Source organism: Callorhinchus milii, unplaced genomic scaffold (genome assembly GCF_018977255.1).
Source record: "Callorhinchus milii isolate IMCB2004 unplaced genomic scaffold, IMCB_Cmil_1.0 Scaffold109, whole genome shotgun sequence".
Taxonomy (NCBI): domain Eukaryota; kingdom Metazoa; phylum Chordata; class Chondrichthyes; order Chimaeriformes; family Callorhinchidae; genus Callorhinchus; species Callorhinchus milii.
The window spans coordinates 56,559-83,571 of record NW_024704850.1 but is presented as its reverse complement, the minus strand read 5'-3'; the positions used below and the strand labels follow the sequence as shown (position 1 = coordinate 83,571).

Below are 27,013 nucleotides of genomic sequence, written 5' to 3'. Positions count from 1 at the left end.
ATATATAATTCAATTATCACACGCATACATCTTTCACATTAGAGTTAGAATGAATTTAACTTAGAATTCCAGCCATGCAATTATAGCAAACACGATTTAGAGCAATGTGCTTATAAAACTGAAATACACGTCATGATCATTTGTGTTCAACTGAAGCCGTTGTACCGAGCTCAGAGATCAAAGTACTTGCACGTAAGACATTTACCAGCCTATGCACAAGCAATGCTGATTTAGGGTTGATTCTTTGTCTGATGTTCTTCTATAAGCTTTGTGAGTCTTTCAATCTCTTTACCAAGGGTCTGCATGTTTTCCTGAAAAGAAACAACAAAGATAATGAGTCATTCAGTATTCTTAGGTTTTTCCGGTAAAGTCACGTAGGTAAAACATTAAAATTAATAAAAGTAAAATAAAATAAAAATCACGACGTTTCGGAGGCAACACACGCTTCCGTCTTCAGGTGGAACCGTCACAGCCACGACAGCTGTATCAAGTAAATGAGAGATTGCAGGAGCTACCACTCAATTTATATAATGGTTGGAGAAGGGGGGGGGGGGGGTAAGGGCCGAGTACAGCACACTTTTTATTAATATGGTAAGGTGAGGCTTAAGAGGGTGAGCCTTTGTTAGTGTTTACCAGTATTCAGCTTGTGATGGATCGTTATACAGGCACAATTATATCGACAAAGACACAAGGAAGTACACACTAGTTAAATTCTGGAACCAATAGGAATATCTATCATGCACTGTTGAAGCTGATTTTAGACAGTATAGGAAGAACATATATTGACATTTATTAAGTTACTTATTAACGTACGTTGTAGTAAATAATGAAAAAAACAGTTTAAATCTCACTTTTGAAGACTTAAACAAACTTAATATGATATATATGACTGAGCACCTTCACGAACGATACACTCTTTCTCTAATACCAACGCTGTACTTTGACAATGATTTCTTTGCCGTTTGTAAGACAATTTTTTAATGGGATGAATAGGGTCATAAAAAAAGATTCAACAATATGGAGACTTCTCGCAATGACAGTACGGCAGTTATTGGAGACTTTTACATTCCATGCATGGATACATTTGGCAAAAGCCATTAAGCTTAAACACTTTCAGCCAACATCCAAAGCCTTAATAGCCAAGCCTGCAGTGTGAAAATCTGAATGAAATGTGGCAGACCATCATCACCAAACAATATGTCGACTCATCCAAATGAAAAAAAAAACAATTCAGATTTAACATCATTTCAGATTTAAAAAAATTGATGGACATCCAATATATACACATTTCTCAACATAGCCAGCAACATAATTTGCTCTTTTGTCCCTTCCAAAGCACTGCAAACCACACATATCCGGGCAGGCTGACCTGGAGGGTACAAAATGTATCGTATTTAATGGCATTATTAGAATATCATGTTTGTGAATAATATCTCTGAGAGTCTGGTAACCTGTGCTGCACAAAGTTCAAGGGAACAGCTACACAATAGTACGAATATGCAAGGAAAAGACCAATGACTCATGTCCTCGAAGGTCCAGTAGGGATTGCTTGCATATTGTAAAGGCTAAAATTGAAACCTCACTGTAATCCAAAGCAAAACATTTTCATGGGTTCAGGATATCAGTGGGGTCAACTGTGGCTCTTTTATGCTTTTAAAATGTTACATTATAAAAATAACATTGCCATTGATATTCAATCATTGCTGTATATTTTTTAGTATGTAATTATAGGCATGCCAGGCTAGTATTGTGATTTTACCAAGAGTAGTAGGGTTATATTAATTTTTTACTTAAAACTTTCGTGACTGCAGGAATTCATATTCTAGGGTTCTTTCGGTAAAGTCACGTAGATAGGAAAAACAATGAAAATAAAGTGAATAAATAATACAAATATCACAACGTTTCGATCACAACACAAGCAATCGTCAATTTGTTTTCATATATACGTGACTTTATCTAAAGAATCATAGAATAGGGCTATATTAATGTCCCCCTCATGATTCAATGAATTTTGCCATTTAAGGTCGCGATACATGTACAGAATGAATAACTTTTTTACACTGTTGTGCATTTTGGCTGGAAGGGTCAAGCAAAGTATTGCATACCTCTGTTCATTTTAACGAATCCACTCTTACACATACGATAACAGTGATTGCATCATGGGGTAAGAATCTATTGTAATTAATAAATCGATGCACCGCGACACACCTATAATGTGTATATCAATACAGTAGATGCAAAAATAGTATCTACAAAACCAATGTGCGATGCAGAAACAGTATCTACAAAACCAGTGTTATGCAAAAATTGTGAAAGTAATTCATTTGCACCAGCACTTGTGCACACATTGTTATGCATTTAAAGCAAAATGCTAATTTATGGCAGATATGTAAATTCAAAAATTGTACAATGAAGTATGCAAAAAAAATTCTAATTTAAATCCATGCTTACTTTTTAACACACCATGTTGTATTCTGCTATCCATAAAAAAAGAATGAATGCAACAATTTATATAAATTATCTGACAGGTGCAGATGCTCATTTTTAGGAGCTGAGCAGAGGCTGGCTATATTTAATTGAAACAGGAAGTCATTTACAGAAGAGAATGTCACGCATGCATCTTGTTACGCGTTTCCTGCCGGTTAAATTTATTCACTGGCAGAGGCACCTACCAAACACCATAACCACCAGACAATTTGCTTGGGAACATTGCCAAAGTGTGTGCCAAAGTAGCAAAGTCATCAAAAGGTCCCCCTGTATCCTTGTGCATGCGACCGATTTGAGTTTTATAATCATGGGGGTGACTGTGGGTTTATTCCCCACCAATTAAGAGTCACACAAGAAACCTGAATTATTGCAGCACGCGGCAAAATGACTTCTCGGCAAATTACTTGTGTGCCTTTTTTGACGTCAGCAGCTTTTATGCTGTTTACTCTTTTGTCAACGAGAGACGCCTTGGTTACTGTGAGGACAGGCAGTTTCCACTGACCATCAGAGCAATCTCTTTAAAGATCATGCTGTCGGCACACTAGTAATCTGCACAAATACTCGCAATACGGAGTAAAATTTTATAATAAATTTAACACAAAGCATGCACTGTTAAACTTCTAACATGTGCAAAATGGACAATAATTGTGGCATCACAATATATTTGCCCTCCACTTAAGGTAGTGAAGTCAATTAAAATGTTTTGCACATGACAACCTACAATTACCCATTCAAATCTTACCCCACCTTTTGTTTTGAAAGAACTGTGGCTAAAGAAAAAAACTAAATCACAAATGCTGTAAAAAGAAATTGGTGATGGGAGGGATAACACTGCCTTTTGGTACGAATGATGCATTATGAAAATAGGTATAGTGCAACCATCGATAATGATCAGCTTTCATGCCTGTGTCTTGGGAATGTCCCTTTGACTTTGAACCACACTGAAACAAAAACCTTGTTTTTTTTAAAATAAAAAATCGAACACCATTACATTACTAAATGCTAGCACTACAAATAAATCATGTTAATTAATTACACACATAATTACTACTCACCGAGTTGCTTAGTTGATAATCTTTATTGAAACAGCTTTCAATGAATAATGCACTATTTTTGCGCGAGAACTTACAATGTTAGTTCAGTGTGTGTACCACCCTGCTCGTCTGCTACTCTGCCTTCAATTCCATCCTCTGTCCGCCTGCATTTCGCTCGTCCGATTCTCTGTGATGTGCAACTCCGTGATGTGAAATGCCGCTCTCCCTGGGCTCCTGCGTCTCCGCTGCAGGGATTCATGGACCCACGATGACGTTGGTCGTGTACGCATGAGCAACTAGGTACACTGCCCCGCTAGCACCTGCTACGCAAGAGCGACGGCCAATGACGCGTCGCTATGGTGCACATTCTAGCGTCACAATGGCCCAAGAGGTCCTTTACGGGCTTGTCCTTTCATGTCATAAAATGAGTTTTGGTTAAATGCTATTAAAATTATCTGCTGCTCTAACTTTGCTGGACAAAATGTGGATGTGGTTACGTAATAGATCTCTGAATTATTTTCTTGGGAAAGTTATGATGTATTATGTTTTAATTTAAAACTATAAAAATGTATCTGTAAAATATAGTAACATATTAAGAAATGATTTGACATTGTCACATGTTATTTTGATAAAAAAATGCGGTACCTCAAAATATAATTAGTATATTATATTAATATAACTAAAGTTTATACATTTAATGCAAAAAATCTTTATTTTTCAAATACCTACTTAAGTCTCACCAGTTATATAAACTTGCGGGAAGTACTCGGCGTTATCAGGGGGAAAATATATTTAAAAACTTATCTTAAAACATAACATACATACACAAATACTTAACTATTGTGAAAGCCCGGTGTGCTGTTTGTCCATTTGTCTGTCAAAAAAATAAGAGGCTTGCAGAAGTCCAACAAGTTATAGAAAGTGGGGGGTCAATAGATATTCTTTGGGTCTTTCGGTAAAGCCACATAGATAGAAAAATTATAATAAAATAAAACAAAGAATCACAATATCAAGACTTGTCGATTGCAACACAAGCAATCGTCATCAGGTGAGAACTGCTGAAGCAGGAAAAAATACATGGCGGGAGCGCTGCTAGTATCTACCGATTCTGCAGTAGTATCTCCCAACTTTACAATAGTATCTACCGACTCTACAGTAGTATCTACAGACTTTGCAGTAGTATCTTCCGACTCTATAGCAGTTAACTACGAACTTAACAGAGTGCCGTGGTGAGGCCTAGTCCCGTGCAGAGCCCCCGGCCTCGTCAAGATTACCCAGCCGACCGAGGTGGCACCTTGGCAGGCTGGGGCTGGGCTGCTATACCGCCCCCCCCCACCACCTGCTCTACAGTAGCAGTAACTAGAAACTCTACAGTAGTATCTACCTACTCTATAGTCATATACACCCACTCTAGAATAGTATATAATCGACTCTATAACAGTACTAACTTCACAAAGTGTAGTGGTGAGGCCTAGTCCCGTGCAGAGCCCCCGGCCTCGCCTCGATTGCCCAGCCGGCCGAGGTGGTACCTTGGCAGGCTGGGACAAGGCCGCTACCTCCCCCTACCATCCCCCCGCCCGCTCTACAGTAGTTATCTACGGACTATAGTAGTAGCATCTACCAACTTTATAGAAGTAACTGCACACATTGGGGTGGGGGGGGAAGAGGATATGAATTATTTGATCATTTCTAACGCGAATAAGAATTCCCCCCCTCCCCCCCACTGATTGCGTGTGTGCATTGCTAGGGCAACCACCGGTCAGCTTTATCGCGCATGTGCAGATGCGTGCTTTGGTGCGTGCTCAACGTAGTTATATAATAAATAGAACTAAATTGTTAATTTAACTACTTTAAAGTTGACGGATGTGAAATACGAATAGTGCAGGCTCACCACGGGGCTTGTCGCGTGGTATCTGGGTACTTTTTTGAAACATAAACCCCATGGTTTGTGAGTTAAAACCGTCGCAAGTTGTGTCCACACACACACAGACAGACAAAAAATGAATTATATAGGTTAGATGAAATAATGAAAATAATTTGGATCTCTTGTCAATCCACTTTTGGATGTCTCTCCATGTCCTGCCAGTCATTGGGGTCTGTTTGACCATACTTCACCACACTGATTGTAATAGTGCATGGGTATGGGGCAGCAGGTGGGGAGGGGCCCAGGACTAGTTTAGACATCACTAGTCTCTGATGTTAGCCGTAGTCAGGAAAACAACTCAGCCTATTAGCTGGGATCATGGTGCAGGGCACAAATTACTATACCATGATTGCACTACTGCTCCCGCCTCTTGAAGCATATTTTAAAATAGTACCGTGACCTGCATGGGAGAATGCTTCTGATGAAATGTGTTTCATGTTACCCGATAAAAGCTCAAATATAGATCCCAAAATAGCTCTCAAATAACACACTCTTCACTTTGTAAGTCACAGGTTCAAAATGCTGCAAAAAACCTTCACTATGCAAGGGAACCGATTTTTTTTTTTAATAAAGGCCATGGGCTTGAGGATGTCTATGCCAGATACCTTGAGGGTGATGTTCTTGAGGACTGTGTCCTCGAGCACTGCTTGCAGCTTGTGGTTGATCTGCAGAGACAGCTCCAGTGTCATGGTGCTGTCGGCCGGCTGCGACGAAAACACTGACGCATGATGCCTCCCTTGCGCGAAAGCTGTGCTTTGCTCATGTCCGAAGCTTCAGAGGACAGGGCCCCCGACTCCTCGCGCATTATGTAACTGTGTATGATCCTGAAACGGAGAACAACATCAACCGTGTGCTGAGCACACACACACACACACCTCTAATAATGGAATGGAGCTAATCGAACAAAGTGATTATATTTCAAGTAACCTTGATATGGAAAGTTTGGTGGTTGGCTCGCATAAAATGCTTGTAATCGACTGAAAGGTCAAGCAAAATGTATCGCAATGTGTTTGTTCTTTGAATAATATAGGCAGGGAGAAATTTAATAGCATTTCGTCCTTATATTGTGAGCCCAAATAATCATACTTTACATACACTATTAAAATTAGTAATAATCTACTGTTAAAGATTAAAAAACACAATCTCCATTGACTACAGACACATTTTCAACAATGAAAGATTTTGAAAATAAATTCAGGTGCTGGAAATCGAATTTACTTTCAAAAGATATTTTAAACTATTACTTCAAACTAGCCTTGTGAACGCTGCATTTATTCCAAAGTAATAAAACTGACATTTCAAAGGAAGTGAAAGTTATTAGAATGATCAGGGCATTTATAAAAAGTATAGTTTTTTACATTTTTAAGGCAAATTACGGAAAATTATCTAAATATCCAACAAATTTGTAATCTGGTTAATGTAAAGAAATACATGAAATTAGTTTATATCACTTCACCACACTGGTAACTATATTTCACCATGCTGGTGAGTGCGGTTTGATAAAGGCAGGGAGCATAGCACATCACATGTTAAATGCAATGTTTTTACTTGCGACTCACAAATGCTTGGAAACGATAAAACCAAACAGATTAAACTCAAGGTGGACACCATTGGAACCTCCTTTGCCAGTAGCAAAATATGATAATTGTTTTTTTACCCTTTTATCTGGCAACAAAACTGACACCTTTTTTTTACAAGGAGTCATGTTTGCATTAACCACAATACCTGCGGTCGGAATGCAAACAAAAACACAACTCTGATAATGTATGCACTGTCCTTGAAATGTATTGGTCCACACCCAAGACAGCTTTCTTAGAGCCTAGTCTCACACGGTGACGCCCTTTGGCGTCATCTGGTCCAACACCATGTGAGACGAGGCTCTAAGAAAAGCTGTCTCGGGTGTGGACCAATCAATTTCAAGGACAGTGCATACATGATCAGAGTTGTTTTTTGTTTGCATTCCGACCGCAGGTATTGTGGTCAATGCAAACATGACTCCTTGTAAAAAAGTTGTCAGTTTTGTTGCCAGATAAAAGGGTAAAAAAACAATTATCAAGGTGGACACTTATGAAATACAACGTCCACACAAACCTCCATCTTTAAACATCACAATTGGCTTCGATTAGTTACATTTTTGCACCGAAATCAAGCCACTCACTTGGTCTTCCTGCGCAGCTCTTCGAGGAGTTGTTGATTGTGATCTTCCAGGAATTCCACTTTCTCGTTCTTCTTGGCTAAAGTCTTCTGCAGGCGTACGATGCGCTCTATGAGCACGCTCTTGTCCACCTCTGGAAAGCTGTCGGCTGTGCCGGGGCTGGAGCCCGCCGCCTCCGAAAAGCCCTCGTCGCGACTGCCACCTGCGCGCACGTTCAGCGAGCCTGACGGGGAGACGAGATGAGGGAGATAAACTGAAACTAAATTATTTTTATTTTTACCAGGTAAGTCCCACGGAGCTATATAGCTCTTTTTGAGAAGCGACATGGCCACAAATTCTAGTAGCTTACAATGTGAAATTTATAGCAGCCAAATACTATAAATGCATGCCGATTCAAAATGTTGAGGGAAAAACCAGAGGACGTGGAGAAAAATCCACATGACCACGGGTAGGTAGACATGCAAACTCCAAATATACAGGTATCAGGGTCGGGATCGAACCCCGGACCTCCTGCATATCCGGCATGGGAGTTAACATCATGCCAACGAAATAAAGAGATCCTTGCAAAGATCCAGCAGTCGCTAACTGTGATGCATGGATTGTGGGGTTGTTTTACCATACTTCACCACACTGCTGAGTGCAGGTTGGTTAAGGCTGGTAACATAAATGGTCGAGCATAATACCAGTACGAATGGATGTTTCTTCACTGCCCAATGCTGTCCACAGCATAGTCACAAAGCCTGCAACACCTGTTTTATACATGGTGGTAGCCCATAACAGCACTGTCCAGTCCAGGGCTCAAAAGTCCTGCTTAGCTTCCGAGATCGGGCACATTCTGGGTGATATGGTACAAGGAAATCACAACATAACCTTGTTAAACTAATTCAGTAAGTCATGTTGTAACACAAACTCTACAGCCATGCATGTCCCGGTTGGGAACTTGAGGGACACACACATTCACAACCGAGTGATATAACTCACCAGACGAGCTAGAGCGGCTTCCCATGCCTCCAGATTCCCTGCCTTCTTGAGTAGTTTCGAGCTGCTCCAGTTTTCTACGAGCTGAAAACACAGCATGCGTAAATTAAAGACCAAGTAATTTTTGTTATTGCGCTGTGCTTCCGTTAAGAAAACTGTCTGCAAGTTTATATTTCAGTAAAAAAAAATTGCAGCATGATCTCTTTAAAGTTCAAAGCTTATTGTAAACAATTATTTACCTTTGTTATTATTGCAGTTTTACAGCTGAAATATATAAAGATGCCCGAACATGCTTTATCATATTTCAATGTCATATCCCATGTCATCAATGCCAAGGTAGGAAAAATAAGAATTTGTTCCAGTTACATTAAAGCTTTCAACAAGCCGTAATAAGAGGTTTTATTTGCTTCGTAACTTACTCAAACAGACCATGAACTTTAATTAATAGAACCTTTGTTTCACAATGGACAATATCAATCACGCTCTCGTCATGTTATAATGCATAGACAAAATCATGCATTACAAACCATGCATGAAGGTCTCTTCACCTACTGTAGTATAATGGATTCAATCGGACAGAGGAAAAAATAATTATACTGAGGGCCATATATGCACAAACCAAGATCCGATCATAAGAGGTTTTTGGGTCAGATCTCGTTATTTATAAATGTGTCGCAACCCTCCACCACCAGACACGGCCAATCAGAAAAAAATGTGTCACGTTGACAAAAGACAAATAGTTGACTACTTTAGCCCACCAGGGTGTGTTGAAGAGTGGATCCACAACATTTACAATTTGAGTAGTATGTTTCGCTGGAATATACATCCAGCATCTTCGGGCGATTTGCCGGAATAGTGAAGCCATCGACCTGCTCTTGTCTTAAATAGTGCAGGATGACGTCATCATTGTTGAACCCCTTCAGGATTCGAGATCAGAGGTGGAGGTGTATGCAATTATGTAATAGATCAGTAATCAGCCACTTAGCATGTGACTCACCTGTAAGGAATTGCAATGTGTTGTGTATCTTACTTAATAATTCAAAAACTAGTGTCTTGTACTAAAGATGAATCACCGAAGTTATGAACAGAAGGTGTATATCGGATCAATTGCTTATGCGGCAAGTGTTATATTGGACAGACGGGACGTAACATTAGCGCAAGACTAAAAGAACATCAAAGAAACATTAAATTCTCCCAAACAGAGCTGTCAGCAGTGGCAAAGCATGCTTGCTAACAAGGACATTCAATTGATTTTGATAACGTTGAAGTGTTATGCAGAACTATTTATTACTGGCCAGGATTAGTTGAAAATCAATTGAAGTTGAGAAGAATTCAAATAATTTCAATCGCTGTGATAGCTATACTTAGCGAAGCCTGGAAGCGTATTATTAAGTAATAGACAACATATTTTGCATTTTTTTACAGGTGAGTCACATGATAAGTGGCTGATTACCGATCTATTACATAATTGCATACACCCCCATCTCCGCCTTGATCTAGAAACGTGATGGGGTTCAACAATGACGTCATCCCGCACTATTTAAGACCGGAAGCAGGTGGATGGTTTCACTATTCTGGCAAATCGTTCGAAGATGCTGGATGTAATGTCCAACGAATCGTCAGGTTACTCAAATTGTAAATGTTGTGGATCCACTCTTCAACACACCGGTGGGCTAAAGTAGTAAACTATTTGTCTTTTGTCAACGTGACACATATTTTACTGATTAGCCATGGGGGTGGTGGAGGGTTGCGACACATTTAGAAATAATGTGATCTAACCCAAAAACCTTTATTATGAATAATACTAGTCATGAATGCCTACGTGTTAAAGATCCTATCAGTTGCCTTAAAATCTTTAAGAAACCACCAAAGTTGTTATGTACATTCAGGAAAATGAATAACATACCAAATGACAAATGGTGGGAAAATAAAGAAATTAAAGTAATGCTTTCATGGTTTTAGTTATTGGTAGTAACGACCAGTATGTAAATGACACGTAATGTATGCCATTTTTTACATTTGTAGTTTGTATCCAAATTACACACAACGTAATCAGTAATTTGTATCTAAATGAGAGTTGACGTGGATAATTGGTAACGTGTATAAACATTACTATACGGCAGTAATTGGAAGGTATTTTGCTCATCATTGCGAGTTGGAAGCATCTGGGCTCCCTCACCATGCATCAGCTGCTTGCTCATATCCTTGGTGTTGGCAGCGTGCTTTCGCTTCTGGGTGGCCAGCTCATCCCTCAACTCATCCGCCTGTGTACGGAGCAGTGCTAGCTGACGGGTCGCCTCTGTGAGCTCTGCACCCAGGCGGCGCTGTTCCTCCTCCAGCTGCTTCTTCACCACCCCCAACTCTTCAGCCTAGAAGCCGACAACACCACTTGCGTATTATCATCCGTTTGTCAATCCACTGCTGGACAAAGGCCTCCCCCCCCATGACATATCGGTCATAAGGGGTTGTTTGTCCATACTGCACCATGCTGGTCAGTACTGGTTGGTGAAGGGAAGGGGGCGAGAGCTTCAGATATCACCGCTGATGTTAGTCATGGCAGGTGATCGTACCAAGGTCAAGTTAAATCGAGCAGTATGCTTTCCATTGTGCCACTGCTCTACCCACTATGGTCATCATTCATTAACGATAATGAGTGTGTCAAGGTTCTTCCCCTTTGTTTTTTGTTCATTTACCCAAATTAGATTTATATTAACATGTGCGATTTGTGGCATACAAACTCTGACAAAACCATAAGCTTTGAATGTTTTAACTTTATATTCATTTTTTAGAATAAAATTTAAAATTGGGAAATAATGATTGATGTTTTAGACATAACAATTACGAATGAAACATTGTCCACAGTTTTAAAGTTTCCTTTTACATTTAGGCTACAAGCATAAAATTCAACAATTGCTGTTAAGTGTACATCATTCTCACAAATGAGCAACCTGCTCTGATTATATTCAGTGAATTGGCTGAATTATATATTGCAGCCATGTCATTACTGTCAAATCTGCCACAAACCAATTTCATGGAAAGAACTCAACTCAAATATTAATAAACCCTCTTTCAAAAGACACCGACGTGGAATTTAATTAAATATACAATGCATACCTTTTAAATTTATTTTATAAAAAATATAGTTTTCTGCAATTAGTTGTACACTGATCCAATGCAAAGAACACTGTATATATCCAGTTAACTTTTGATTATCCATAGGCAAATTACACAGGTTGCAGATTAATTGTGCTGGCAAAAAATAAATAAAATATATTTTCACAGCCCACATGACCATAAAATGTAAAAAATAAAAAGTTTGCCACAAACAGCAATGCAAATAGCCATCTTCACCCCCATTCTACGCAAGTAAACAATAAATGTTTTTATAGCTCGATTCACATACGCTTTGCGTTGTTTGTATTTTACTGGGCACCCATGCCCATTTTCCCAGATAATTGAGAGTCGAGAGCCATGATAATCATCAGCAGCCATGAGGATAGAGGCCTCCCCAAGTCGCTGCTGTGCTTCATGGTGGCAGGATGCAACAATTCACCCAACACCTCAATGTAAACTTTATTTTATTTGAGATCCCAACATTCACTTTGCATTGTACTTTTCACCCACCAGTGCTTCCTTGGCCTGGCCCTGCGTTTGTAGTTCCTGCATCAGCTTGCGCTCGCAGGCCTCCAGTCGATCCACACTTGCCTGCAGGCCGTTGCTGTCGGACTGTAGCTGTGCGTTTTTGCTGGCGAGTCGCTCGGCAAAGGCCAGCAGCTCGGCCTCGCGCTCACGGCTACCGGCGATGTCCACCCGCAGGTCGGCCACAAGGCAGTTCAGGCCCGCCAACTCCTCGCGAAGAACTGCCTGCTCCTGTTCATCGCTGCAACGCCAAGAAAATGCCAGGAATGCCGGTTTCATTGTTATAAGCGCTGCTGTTGTCGACACAGTGTGGATTTCTGGGCTTAAGAACGTGACTGTTCAACGAAGGGGTCTTTTGGAAACGCTTGAATAATAAAGCTTTGAGAATAAAACAATGTCACGCTTTATTAAACTACAGAACGATACTGAATGATGTGATATGTATCGCATGTACATAGGGCTCCAGGATTTTGGGATTAACTGATGAACACTGATAAAACACCCCTTCCTCCCCCACCAGCACTGTTATTTAAACAATATATAGGTGTTCATCAACTCAGCATTGAAAAAACTACAGAACGGGTTAACCAATTCATGTTGGAAATTAATTTATAGTAATTGGTTACAAATTTATGTTTAACATTAATTTACCAAGACAATGTCCAAAAATCAGATTGTATCATGAACAGAGCAAGCTGGAGACCTATATAATCAGAAAATGTAAATTTTGTTGGCTGGTATTAAAATGTAAAAGTATAAAAAAGATTAAACTAACATGACACTACAAAGTGTATAAAAATCGAAATCACTGCAAAAATTCCATCTTTGGGTATTTATAAAAAACTTATAAAAATACGAGAAAGCCTAAAGCTGACATTAACACATACCATGAATGTGACAGTATTAAGTCTTATTTCTCAAGCAAAGCAGCACCAAAATTAATACAAGCAGTATTTATCACAAGGAATTTCAAGTGAAATCACATGTAATATCCCAAAGTGCAAAAGACAAATTACATAGCAAAGTCAATGGAATATAGCACACAAGGAATACATTTAATACAATAAATGCATCCAAAATCTTGTCTCCACTGAGTGCAGGATAATGAGAATGGTATTAGCTTAGAAAACAAGGCTCTTCATACAATTATTGTATGCTTAATAACAGTCATGAATATAAAGGAGCCTTGACTATATTAAGCCAGGCATCGAGCCAGAACCGGGTTACTTGGGTGCATAAGCATGGCTTTTATTAAGGGAAGGTTCGTAAGCGATGAGGCAAAATCCCAACCTGCATGCCAAGTCAGGTACTGTGACAGCCTTTAATCCCACTTGAATAAATTGAGGATTATTCATATTGTTTCCACAATTGGAAAGTTTACAATCCTTTAAGCAGTAATTTTACATTTAAATAAGCATTCTGGCTGGACTGCCAGCTGATCTTTGGAAGCCATGTATGCAAGCGGAGGGGATTTTTATGTGCTTTCAAAAGAGGTCAATATTCCACACAAACGATATAAGAAGTGAGGACAGGCACAATGGTTTGAATATTCAACCGATACAGCCAAACTTTCCAGAATCTTATTGAAGCAAGAAATACGTATTTAATTCATGTATACAGGTCAATTAAATCTACCTTACCACTTAATACAATGCACTGTACAGCAGAAGCATGTATATAATGTAGGTTCCCTCCCTATGAAATATTTACCACAAACAATCTAAATTTCTTGAACAAAAATATATACACATATTATAATCTGCAATAACATTATAAAACTTGGACACACTGCTTATTTAGCTCCAGTTGAATATGTTTCATAGATATTTTATGTATTTCAAATGGCCAAAATATCTTACTCAGTGCAACGATTCCTGCTCTTGCTTAAATCGGCCTATAAAGCATAAACTCCATTTAATGAAAGCCACATGTGTGTTCTCTGCTGCCTGATTTATGGAAATGGTAAAAACAAAACTTTACATCCCAATAATTAGGAAAACGAATTAAGAGAAATGTTTTGAAATGGACTAACTACTCTGAATTATCCTTCTCTGTGAATAAGCCTCTAATGAGCAATTATATAATGAATCATTAGACAGTCTAACTATCTCAATGAAGGCACTTATAAATGACGAGAAATGGGTTTATTACACCTTAGATCTTCCACTTATATTACAGCCAATGAGAAATCGATGTAATTGGTGTCATTCTGATTAATTAACAATATAGCGTTTTTTTGGAGGATTTGTCAAGCTCTAAAGAGTTAACAAAAATGTATTAAAAAAAACTTTTTTTCCTCTTGAAGTCAAAATGTATGCATTATTACAGTATATTATGTGCTCCTACACTGATGTATTGAAAGTCAATAATTGCTTCATATCTACAGTATTGATAAAAAAGCGCATTTAAAAAAATAAGTCCGCAAAATTATCCTTAATATGGTCATTTATATAAATGTTCCCAAACGGCCCAGTAATAGTGAACCTTTCCTTTGTTAAAGTAACCCAACAAAGAGTGACGATGTATCTCAGAATGCTGGCTATCACAACATTTGAAGCAGGTTTTATATTTACTCCCAAGTATTGCCGTAAGCATGGATGATCGTACGAGCCACCCAGATGGGATTACACAAGGTGCAATAAGACACACTTCACATCTGTTGCCCGAAAGCTCAGGTGTTAAGTCAACAAAGCCCTCAAAGTAATCCATTCCTCAGCTAAATAAACCGATCGCGTTCTGCAATACGAGCAATTGCTCATGTTGCAATGGGGCAGAATTTTTATGACATTTTCTGGTACACATTTACAACTCTAAAAAAGACATGCAGTCAACTATGATGGAATACAAATCATGGTATTCTGTATCAATATTTTTTAAAATATTTGTTGAGTTGTACACTTTTGAAAACGGATCATTAATTGGTCACTTTATCTGACAACTAAATTTTTTGAGATTAATTGGAATTGCACAAGACATTGTGAATTACTGAAAGTATAGGATTATGAAAAATAGATAATAAATTATTATTCTTTGCAATGCAAAAAAAAACCTTCAACCATAATGCAAAGTTTATAACCATAACGTAATGATATACAGCAAACCTTGGATTGCGACTAACTTGGTCTGCGAGTGTTTTGCAAGACGAGCAATTTTTTAAATAAATATTAATTTGATAAACGAGCGAGGTCTTGCAATACGAGTAGTACGTGTAAGCTTTGTCTGCCGAGCGTCACGTGATCACAACTGATATACGAGTGCTTTGGATTACAAACACGTTTCCGGACCGAATTATGCTCGCAATCCAAGGTTTTACTATATAGCCAAATGCAATATTTTGCAAACCCTATACCTGAAGCGGTCCACTCGTACTGCTTAATCAAGGCCATTTCGATTGAAGTGTACTAAAGGATAATCGAGCATTAATGTCTTCATGAGATGGACCCAAGCTAAGCAGCCCTTGTGCATGTGCGTGCCAGTAAGTCAATTATCACATGAGAACACCACCTATACCTGTCTATCTGCTCTTGGAGGCGGTCAGCTGCGCGCACACCCTCCTGCAGCTCCTGGATCTCTGCCTTCTGCCGGTTGATGATCTCCCGGTACTTGGCCAACTCCTCCTCGGTGCGTATCCTCTCCTCCTCAAGACACTTCACCTGTACAGCGCACAGCACAGTCGTGTGCAATGAAGCAGTGGCAGGGCTTGATTTCTCACAAAATATTTTTGGGGTCACTGGTAGACTGGATTGGGTATGTATGCACATGACCAGTAGCTATGGCCACAGAAAGAGATAAACCGAGTGTGGTGTGCAGAAAATATTTTTCGGCTTTCCAACCCAGACAGGACCGGTTGACATTAGGCCCTGTGCATTTAGTGCTCACAATAAAAAAATGTATACCAATAGTATTCCAAATGTGCTACTGGTTTCATGTATTGAGATGAATTATCCATTTAGCACTCTTCAGAATAGTGCAGCACTCCATATTGTAAAACAGCCTGCAGTAGGAAACGTCATAAAACTACTTCTAAGCGCTCTTCAAGTGACATCTTTAATCCGCAAGAGATGGCACTGTAATTTTCCACACGTCTTGCACAGACAAATGTTTTTCCACATGGCAGTCAAACAGACAATTTACATTCTCAGAGGTAACATTTTGAAAAGGTAAGTGAAACACAAAATAAAAAAATAAAAATATTCACAGCAGTCAGTGAGACCATCAACTTACCATAATCAAGAATTGGGCTGGAATCAAGGGTGGCTACCCAGATTCAAACACAGGGTCAGCGGCAATTTTATTCTGCTAACCGTTTAAATATAATCAGCATTCTTTAGATTTTATACAAACTACAGATGAAATAATTTCAGGAGTTATTATCTTTCTAAAGCACTACCAAAGGCCATAAGGTAAAAAAAATGTATTTCACTGAATGATCAGTTACATTTGGAGGTGCAATTCTTAATCAATAAAGATCAGAGCAATGTTTTAATGCCCAATCCATTTTGATGAAGCCAATAATTTTAGGATAACCTTCACAAGCTCTACCTCTAGGCTGTATTTATTCTCTACTTTTAAAGTAAACCAATGAAGATAAATTGGGTGAATAAGTAACCAGGAAGAGTTATTTACATTCAAAAATATTAACTATCAAAACTTAACTATGCTGGTAAACAACTCATTAATTTCGTATTTTACTTTTAAAACAAACATGTTCCAATTCTACACAGCAGAGCCAATTTTTTTTACTGCTGCATGGAACTGACTGAAAAGACGTTTGTTTCTATAATATAATGAGAATTTCAAATAAAAACACAACAATGAAATGTACTGGGAAACAGAATTTTAACAAAATTAATACGCATTATACATGTTTTTATCACGTTATTAGAATCATCACTATTGTTAGGAGCCAAATATATCTATATACGACAGCATCAATTTACAGCTGCGATAAAATTCAGTACAATAGAATGTGCAATATTGAAGCCAATCATATTTGAACAATGAATTGTAAAAGTTGTCAAAGGAACCCAAATGCGATATCTTTTCAAACTAAAGAACAGCAGCAATACAAACTTGTGTCGCTACGAACAATGTGCTCAATCAAGTACTGTACCATGACCATTGCACCCAGCACAGCTGATTTAATATCTTTCCTGCTTCCCTACTCCCATCACTGCCATTTACAGATCAGCAACTCCAAGCCCATTTGCCCAAGAAAGCGTGAAACACTGATGATGACCTAGTTTTTGGGTTACACTGCCGATATATTTCCTGGCCTTCCACGGGTCATTACTCTTAGTCGTGATATGGCAAGCTGTTTCGAATTACAACATGTAGCCTTTACCTTTGGCTATAAAGGACTCGCTTTATATTATTCAACCAAAGCAAATAAAGATATATTTGAGAGAATGTTTCCATGTGTAAGAGACAGTGAACTTGAGTACTCTTTTCACACATAAATCAATACTAATATAAGATGGAGGCCATTTATAATCAATAGAGTACCATACCCGACTTGATTCCTTTCATATATATCAACATTTAATCTTCATTTGCTGCCAACAAGAATTTCCATATGTTAGTCCTTTATTATACAATACTTAACACCTTGTACGAAAATATTCTGCAGTATTTTAAGAAGATTTCTTACACATTTATAAGTCTGAGTTAAAATATTTCATCATTGCACATGATGCCTGAAATAAGCAAATGTGCAACTATAAAGGGCTTACAGGTGCATGAGCCATGATACATTTTGTAACAAGTATCATATGCTTTGGTAACAGTGTACTTGAATGTCTTGGCTGTGGCATTGATAACTAAGCACAAATTAATTGCAGTCATGTTCTCTGAAAATCAAATTCAGTCTATAAATATAAAACTTACAGCTGTATTAAAATGTTTCTCATCAACAGGTGTCACTGCAAAATTCCCTTAACAAGAAAAGCCAAAAAACACCAAATAGGGCGATGGGGTTGAGGTGTAGCCCCCAACGGTTCCTTCCGAAGTCACAGAGTCAGTGATGCAAGTCAAAAGTGGGCAATGACACTATAATAAGACTCCACAATTTCCCCACCCTAACAACTCACCATGCCCCACTCATTGGCTTCTCTACAATATTTTTTGTCTGATCCGCACAGCCCAAATGTTAAGCCAAGCGACACCCAAAAGAAGCCACAAAAGACGCCGATATTCCCACCTTTGTCCTCAGGGTTCGCAGCTCATCCATGCCTTCTTTAAAGTTCCTTTTGAGGTGCTCAAGCTCCTTGATCTTAGCCCCATGGATCTGAATTTTCACAGGAGTGAACACATGCAGAAATGTCAGTCAACGATAATTATTGATAAAAACAATTATTTTAAACTCTAATTTCCAAAGGAGAGCTAATAAGACGGATATTTCAACTTTCAACTGTGCTTAAGGAATGCGAACACCAATTTATATGGTTCGTGCAAAGTGTATAGCATCTAATTTATCGTCACCCAAAATGGGAAACACCTTAAGAGTTCAGGGTATGTTTTTACTCCAATAGATTATGCAACCATGTGCTACAAGAAATGTGGAAGGAATGTGAACCAATAACTCACCAATGCAAATGATCACAGCCACTGTAGTTCTTAAACTCCCCCCCCCACCTAGGTATTGTATTACAAATGGGCAGTTGGGAAACTAAAAAGGGTGGGTGGAAAGGGTTAAATGTCCCCTTGGACTAGAATACAGTCGACTCTCGATTATTCCGTGTAATGGGGGGGGGGGGTCCAGTGGTTTGGGCAAATAAAAAACACAAATAATGCAAAACATATGCAACTAAGCGACAAATACATATGCAATTGCTTCCCTGTGTAGAATGGGCGTGAAGACGGAAACTTGTCATCTATTTTTATTGTTTCTTAAACAGGTTTACCTGCCATGTGTTTGACGTCACGTGTGTGTGCCTCACTGACTGTCAACGAGTGAGAAGAGCGCACAAATATATTTAAGTTTTTGCCTCAAGATTTGTTAATCCACAACCCAGAAAATTGTCCATAGATCATGCCGAGTTAACCGTTTCGCGCTGCGGGATGTCTGCAAGTTGCAGGGTGGGTCCCGTTCACCAGCAAATCTCAGAAAGCGAAGGCGTCTAGCGTTAATTTAGAGAGGAAAAGCACCCTTGTTTTTAAAAACATTGGACTCGCCACCAAGAACTGTAGAGACACGACCGCACTCTTATGATAGCTGGCACCAAACTGTGCCACACACCCTTTCACATTGGCTTTGTGGGGGCCTCGTTACGTCATCGGAATGGGTTAAATTGTTCGGTTCAGTGGTAGAGGAAGGACAGGTTCACACACCTCCATGTAGTCGTTCTGCTCCTCTCTCCTTTTCCGCAGCTCGCCCTCCGTCACACGCAGACGCACGTCCAGCTCGTTGGACTTGATCTCCTCCGACTCCTGCCAAAGTGAGCCATGGACAAATACTCAGGGTGGGTATGCTTGATGTCGTTTATAAAAAAAAAAGTTCTAAAAGCACGTCAGTGAAAGATAATGTAAAAAGCTTAAGGAACCAACATTCCTAAATGCAAAAAAGTAAATTTCAACGATGCAAAGTCATCACAATTTATACCTCGATAATATAATGTCTTATAGAAGAAAATGTTAGATTGTATTTATTGTGTTTAAAGAGAAACTGTATTATCTGTGCAGCTTGAAGAGAATCTTCAGGGGCCAAAATATAAAATATATGTCAATCAAGAGAAATTGCATGGTAACAATTGAGTGAAGCTCACATTGTATTATTGACTAAATGGCTTAACTGCAAAGGTTCTCAAAGGCCAATTCAGTAGGCTGCTACTATTGCGTTTTATCTTTATATCTTCTGCAAAAGCATCAATCCAAGCCTAGAAATTGCCACTGAATAAACCAGATTTCATCATCTCAATATCTAAGTAGAATTGAGCCTGCATAGTGCTTGGACTGGTGATCACCATGCAAAAAAATGTGTTGGAGGATATGGAGCTACGTTGTCAGCAGAGAGCAGTGCAGCAAAATTCAACGTCGTGCTATATATTACGCTCCCAAGTCTATGCTTCCTGCCTTTACCATCCTGCACTGACCACCATGGCAAACTGTGGTCAAATAACCCCCATGACCTGCACAGCATGGGGGAGGCTGTCATCCAGTTGATAGACAAAAGGCTCAACATGTACAAGCAGTATCATTTATTTAAAAATATATTTCACAGCAAACCCCATTAAGTGCTATAAATATATTTTGTCAACCATTATACTACAGTTCATGGTTAGCAGGGAGTGAAGTGACAGCTGCTTAAGCTTTTCCTCTGTCATATTCCATATTTACAATACAATGCAATTTATCTCACGAGTCTGGATTAGTGTTTTATAGAGTGTTGTTTGTTTGAGTGGGTGACTGAGTGTTGTGCATGTTGTCTTGGTTAGTGTATGGGAGGGGAGTCTGGTGGCACTGTTGTGCCACCAGACTCTCCTGTAAGATAAGACGTATATGTAGTACTACTGGAATAATCACAATAACAATGCAGTGGTAGATAAGTTGAAAAACCTATCAATATTTGTTCCAAAGTATACAGCCGTTGTGAAATGTGTATGCCGTCTGCCATCTAGTGGCAGAAGAAGAAAGTTCAAAAGATTATCAAGGCATGATTTTTAATGCACCATTGAATTCTAGCCATTCTCTAACATTTAAATAAAACAAAACATACAACTACTTTTGGAATTTAAGTATGTGCGAGTAAAGGTTAAACAAGCTCTTTGGCTGCACCCAGCAAAATTGACTTTTACGAACAATAACTAAGCCAATCGTGAGAATACATGCACAAGCAAATATTCTGTGAAGCATGAGCAACAAATAAATATGGCTTTTTTCCCCATAGCTATGCTAAAGTTCAAGACATCATTCTTTACATTTAAAGCATGTGGTGAAAAAGAAATGCAATGTAGTTTTAAGCCTTTAAATGTCATTACCTGATAGGTCTTGATCATCTCCTGACAGTTCATTCGGATTTGTTCAGTCTCTTCTCTTGCTTCTGAGAGTTTGGCAGTTGTTTCCCGTAGCTTCTCTTTGGTTTCCTTAAAAAAAGAACCACAAACAACAATATTCAGTCGTGCAATATAAATTAAACAGTCCAAACAATTACAAATACATTACAGTGGAATAGTCATAAGCTTAATGTAGGCATTTATAGGCATGGATCACATTTTTCCATGAAGAAATTTAGTAATGGGATGAATTTCCTGCCACTTCCAGATAACTCCTCTTATCTGAGCAAAAGCTTGGATAAGAAGAAATACAATGCTTCCAAAAGTCCATTTCGGAATAATTTTGTGTCTGGTCAAGTCTGCGGAAAGGGAAATAATAAGATTACTTTGGTACAAACGTTCTCTAATCTGTGCAATGTGTGCTAGTGTCCAGTGGCAATGACTTCCAGGAAATGTATATCCATTAATTTACCAGCAGTAAAATAATCATAACATTCACCATAACCACCATAACTATCAGAATCGTCGTCATTATAATCAATATCATTATCATCCATTAATATTCCTGAGTTGCGGATTAGTCGCGAATAATAGGAAGGATTTGCCATTGTATTCGGGTAATGTTCTTATCTGCACAATGGTCTGGATAAAAAGGAATTATTTTCTGACACAGATACAATATTTTTTATCCACACGGTTGCTTGAATAATAGGAAGAATATAGTGCACAGATAATAGAAAGACATGCGGATTGCATAGGGTGTGCAGATAAAACAAAGTGTGGATAACAGCGAATTAGACAAGTAGTGTTACTGTACCTGCAATCCCAGTCATCATTGTCCTATTTAAAATTATTACGCATGCAAACACTTGGCACATCTAATTCCTGGCCCAGGGCGAACCGTCAGAGCCCCTCCCTCCACCACTGTGATGAAATATGATCAGACAACCTTGAAGACCGACTTGGAATGGGGAGGCCTTCATCCAGCAGTGTAATGATAAAGGGCTGTTTATTATACGTTATTAATTTTATGGCATCTGAATCCTCTTATCCGAGCAATCCATAAACCAGTACCCCATCCAAATTGAATTATGAATAATTGATAATGTTTTAAACGTGCTGCGTTTGCAATCTTTGGAGTATGCCGCACTACATTACTAGTGGCACCACGCTATGCACATATGCAGGTGCATAACATTAATAAGAGTTTAGACGAAACAATTATAGAAAGTACCTATCACAATATTTGAGACAGGTACAGTATTCATATGAAGGTCACATTCTATGAATGACTATATAACGTGACGTTGCACACTCACAACAAAAATAAATAAAATGTGTTCAGTGAGTAAAATGAGAAAGACATGCCCTTTCAAATACATAGCAGCGCATGAGGACATTTTGTAAACCATAAATTTTACCGATACACTGTACACTGACCAAATCACCCCGAGACTAAGCAGTGTTGAGCCTGCATATCGTTTGCAAGTGCAAACAACTTAACGAAACAGGTGTTGTATGCTGCAGGATACATTTTGTGCAGCAAAGGGCAAAGCAGCAAATCTATTATTGTACTGTACTTTCATGCTCCCACATTTATCCCGCCTACACCAACCAGCACTGATCAGAATGGTGAATTACGGCCAAACCCACATGACCCAAATGGCAAGGGAAGGCCCTTATCCAGCAGTGGACTGACAAATGGCTCTAGGTATACATGTATACACTCATACAGGGTATAAAACAAAATACACTAAAGATGAGATTACCTTGTGAGAGTCCAGCTCACTTTTGAGCTTGTTTTGGGCCCATTTTATTTTGGAGGCACGAGAGTTGATTTCTTCTTTTTGTTTCTCGATTTCCTTGTTCAGTTTGTGAACATCTCCATCCTGAAATTAGATGATATATGCAATCAATAGGCATACGAATCGTACCATGTTTAAACTATTTATATTACAAAACATTCATACCCATGCGGTAGCATAGGGCCTGGATCGATAGCACTAGTGATGATCGTTTTGTATCTTTATATAGCCTTTAATCCACTCTACCTAACCATGCAACACATCTAGAAATTGGAAGGCAAGCCCCCCCACCCTGCACCTGATAAGCATGATTCGCTACGTAATGTGTGAAAGAAGTTCAACATATAGGTCGAGGAATTGGTGCATTCTCTAAAACTGATATGACCATCGCATTAAAACATTTAATTCCATTCATTTTACTTAGAATGTAACTGCAAACTTGGCAAAAGAAAAATGAAATGGGTACAGCACGCTGATAATAATTAAGGATTTGTATTTATAGGGCACATGCTTAATGTCAATGCAACTCAAAAGCACCGAACATGTAATCTCATCTCAATCTTTTCAATAACCTGATTAGGTCGAAACAAGGGACTCTCAGTGGCAACTTTCCCCGTGCAGAACAGGTGCATACAGCACCGGTTTGCAAATGAGCACGAGTCTGCCAGTAACATCTTGCAGTGAACGGATGAGCCATACCAAATGATTATTCATGCCCACTTACCCTGGCTTCATAGAGAGTGCCCAGACGCCCTTTCTCCTGGGTCAGCAGCTTCACCCTGGCCGTGAACTTCTCCATTTCCTTTATACTTTCACGCAGCTTCTTCTCCAGTCCCTCCTTGTCCTTGCGCAGGTCCAGCGCTTCCTTCTCCCCACGCACGTACTTCATGACCATGGCCTCTTCTCCTTACGATCTTCCTCGCATCGCTTATTGGCCTTTATAGCACAGCAAATGCAAAACAAGTGTAAGTGTTAATTTTGACCGATGGGAAAAAACGCATCCCCGTCCCTTTCTATAAACACTCACTTAAATCAAGTAAATCACAATACAATTGAAGGCAAAATTAAATGTGTTTAGTATTACAAATTACGAGTTGCAATGCATGCATGTGAAACTGCCAATGTGAATTTTGAGTGCATAGTGAATGGTGCATGCAGAGTAAACTCCATGAACTCAACAACAACATTTACAGGATATAATTTTTTTAAATGTAATTCAAACACAGAAAATAATGGTTAGATGATATAACAGCACAGCTGATAAAACTACTAAAAACAAAAGGCTGTTGTGGACAAAATATTTCACACACAGTGTCATGACCCAACTATAACAAATTGTACTCATGAGAATATTTACACAAAATGAAATCTCCTCCAAGCTTAAAAATAATAAACATGTTTAATATCAACATGTGTACAGAAACACATGCTAAAATGATATATTCGCGTGGCTCTTTCATGCATGAGCTTAAGCCCTATGCTAAGTTTTTACTGAAAACAGGATCTGGCCGAGTGATTTGTGTGCAAGAGGCTGCACTCTAAACAGACGCTTGGCACTTGAGATGCAGCCCCACCTGCTCCAAGCGAAGGGTCAAGTCCTTCTGGATCTGGGCCATCGCGCTCCTGGATGCCTGTTCTTGTGCAGCGAGCCGCTCCTTGCTCGCAGTCACCTCCTGCTGGTATCCCTGCAGCTTTTCTTCCAGCTAAAAAGAATACAAGAGACAATACTTAACCTGAATACCACCGTCCAGATATATTTGAAAAATATAATACAAGAGCATTGCCCTAGTCTCTTGCATTGCAAACCTATAACCAGCGTAGATTGTACAGCAGCTTTTGCCTCCCAATGCCATACGATTGGTGTGACAACCCAGACGGCGTGACTATATCTCACCACACTTGATCAGTGTGGGTTGGTGACCACAGGTAGCACATAAATGTAAGCATAGAGTACAAAATGGAGTTTGCTGCATTGCCCTCTGCTGTCCCCCATCTAAGCCCACAGCATATAACGACAACCTGCTGTGCATGGTGGTCATCTTCTAAGATCAATAACAATACCAATAAAGAATTTTTATTTTAATAATTAGAACAAATTACATTGTAATGTCATTGGAATAAATATTGATAGCTGCAGTTTCACAGTCCGTATTATTAAATATAATGCACACCTGCACATTTCAATCATGTCATAATGAACAATCCCATACTTTAGTTGTAAAAGGCAGCAGAAATAGAAATGTAGTATAATTCATTGATACCTGCAAGGTTGCAGATACTTTGTAAAAAAATGCTAATACCTGTTTAATAGTGGAGTTATTGAGCAACTCTGTTGCAATGTGTTTCTCTAAAGCTTCTTTCTGGTTCTTGTTCTCTGCTTGTAGCTCACAAAGCTCTTTTTGATGCTTCTGATCAACCACTGCCAACCTGGGAAGGATGAGATTAGCAGCCACACACAATGAAGCTGGTACACTTTGAATACATAAGCATACCGTTTATACCCTTACAACATTACACACTTATGGGAAAGTTCGCTGCACTTGGGAGCTTCAAAAATGTAAAAGAACATTTATTGTGGAATTGTAAACACAAACCTGCACAGTTAAATATATTAAAGTTAAAAAGTACCGAATGTAGGTGGAAAAGTACCTGTCGCCAGATGCTTAAATTAATGTTCTAGTCTTGGTATAGAAGCAATAAATTGAACATGTTACATGCCTTGTAATGATACACTGAACCTTACAGTTAACATGTGGTTTATACCTTAATCTGTGTATCACCAGAAACATGTCACAAGGCTATCTATGATGAAATATGAAACCCTGTACATCCATTGCAGCATATTACAGCAGTTTGCTGTTAAATGCTAGGCAGCTTAAAATCCCGTATATTAAACATCAACAAAGACATAGATAAAACATTTTTTTACAATAAGCATACAAATTAATCTGAAAAACATTATGTACTGCACATAAAACAGCATTTCTAAAATAAAAATTACGTTTATAAAATCCACTGGAGCCAAATTAAAATAAGTTTTGTTTAAGAACGTATGATGCAATCCTGTAACTGTACAATCATAAAGTAATCTTAATAACGGCTTCTTTGTTGTAAAAAAGAACTGACATCTCCCTACAAATCCGTGGACAATTAACAACCTTCACAAAAGCAAGGCCAAGGGTTTTAACAAAAGATAAGGAATTCAAAGTACAATCCAGTGCTGTGCAAATTGCTTACTTATTGATGGTTTCCTCTTGCAGAGAACAACGCAGTCTTAGAGTTTCCAGCTCACGCAAAGCAGCGGCGATGCTAGCTTCTTTTTTAATTCCATTAAGAACTTTTATGGTTGGAGGTAACTCAAGCTCTATGAGCTCCATCTCAATATCAGTTAACAATGCTTCTTCAGCAGGAACCAATTCAGGCGACGACTCAGGTGCTGGCTTCTCCGAGTCTGAACTGGATGCTTGTGCAGTGATATTTTCATGACTGTTTGTGTCAGCTTTTGAATCCAAAATGTCGCATTGCAAGCTGCTGCATGTGAAGAGTCACTATTCATCTCGACCACATTTGCGTCAGTACTGCTCTTTACAATTGCTTCGCTCTGTTCACCTTTAGCTTCTTCTGCTACGTGGCGCGATTTGGTACAAAGTTCAGAGTTCAATTGCACTGCCGCAAGTTTTCCTTCGCCGAGGCTCTCATCTGGCTGCAATTCTGTTGTTGTTGAATCCTCTTTTTGAACATTTACATGTTCTGCCAATGCACCAACACCCACGGCTTGCGATTCGTTGGGCAGACATAATGCCTCATTAGGTATTGATCCTCCAGTGTGGTCTGGGAGCTGAAGCAAATTTGTCTTTTCCTCATCAACAACACTTGAAATGTCAAGTTGGCCCTCTGGTCGCACTTCATCACAAGAAGCTGTAGCCATGATCGAGTCACAATTATTCTCCACTGCCTGTGGCAACTTCCACGTGAAATTGCATTCCTACAAAAACAATCAC

General features: G+C 38.9%; 1 protein-coding gene across 1 annotated transcript; it reads right to left on the bottom strand.

The window, feature by feature from the left end:
• Positions 1-230: 230 nt before the first annotated feature.
• On the bottom strand, positions 231-26,389 carry LOC121851756 (coiled-coil domain-containing protein 186-like). The gene is given in 17 exon segments (XM_042345829.1): positions 231-311; positions 6,051-6,169; positions 6,172-6,269; positions 7,604-7,823; positions 8,582-8,662; positions 10,758-10,947; positions 12,203-12,458; positions 15,728-15,870; positions 18,417-18,503; positions 19,547-19,645; positions 21,193-21,297; positions 22,977-23,096; positions 23,737-23,915; positions 23,918-23,948; positions 24,587-24,715; positions 25,313-25,484; positions 26,250-26,389. Coding segments are annotated over 17 exon segments (2,250 nt in total).
• Positions 26,390-27,013: the final 624 nt, after the last annotated feature.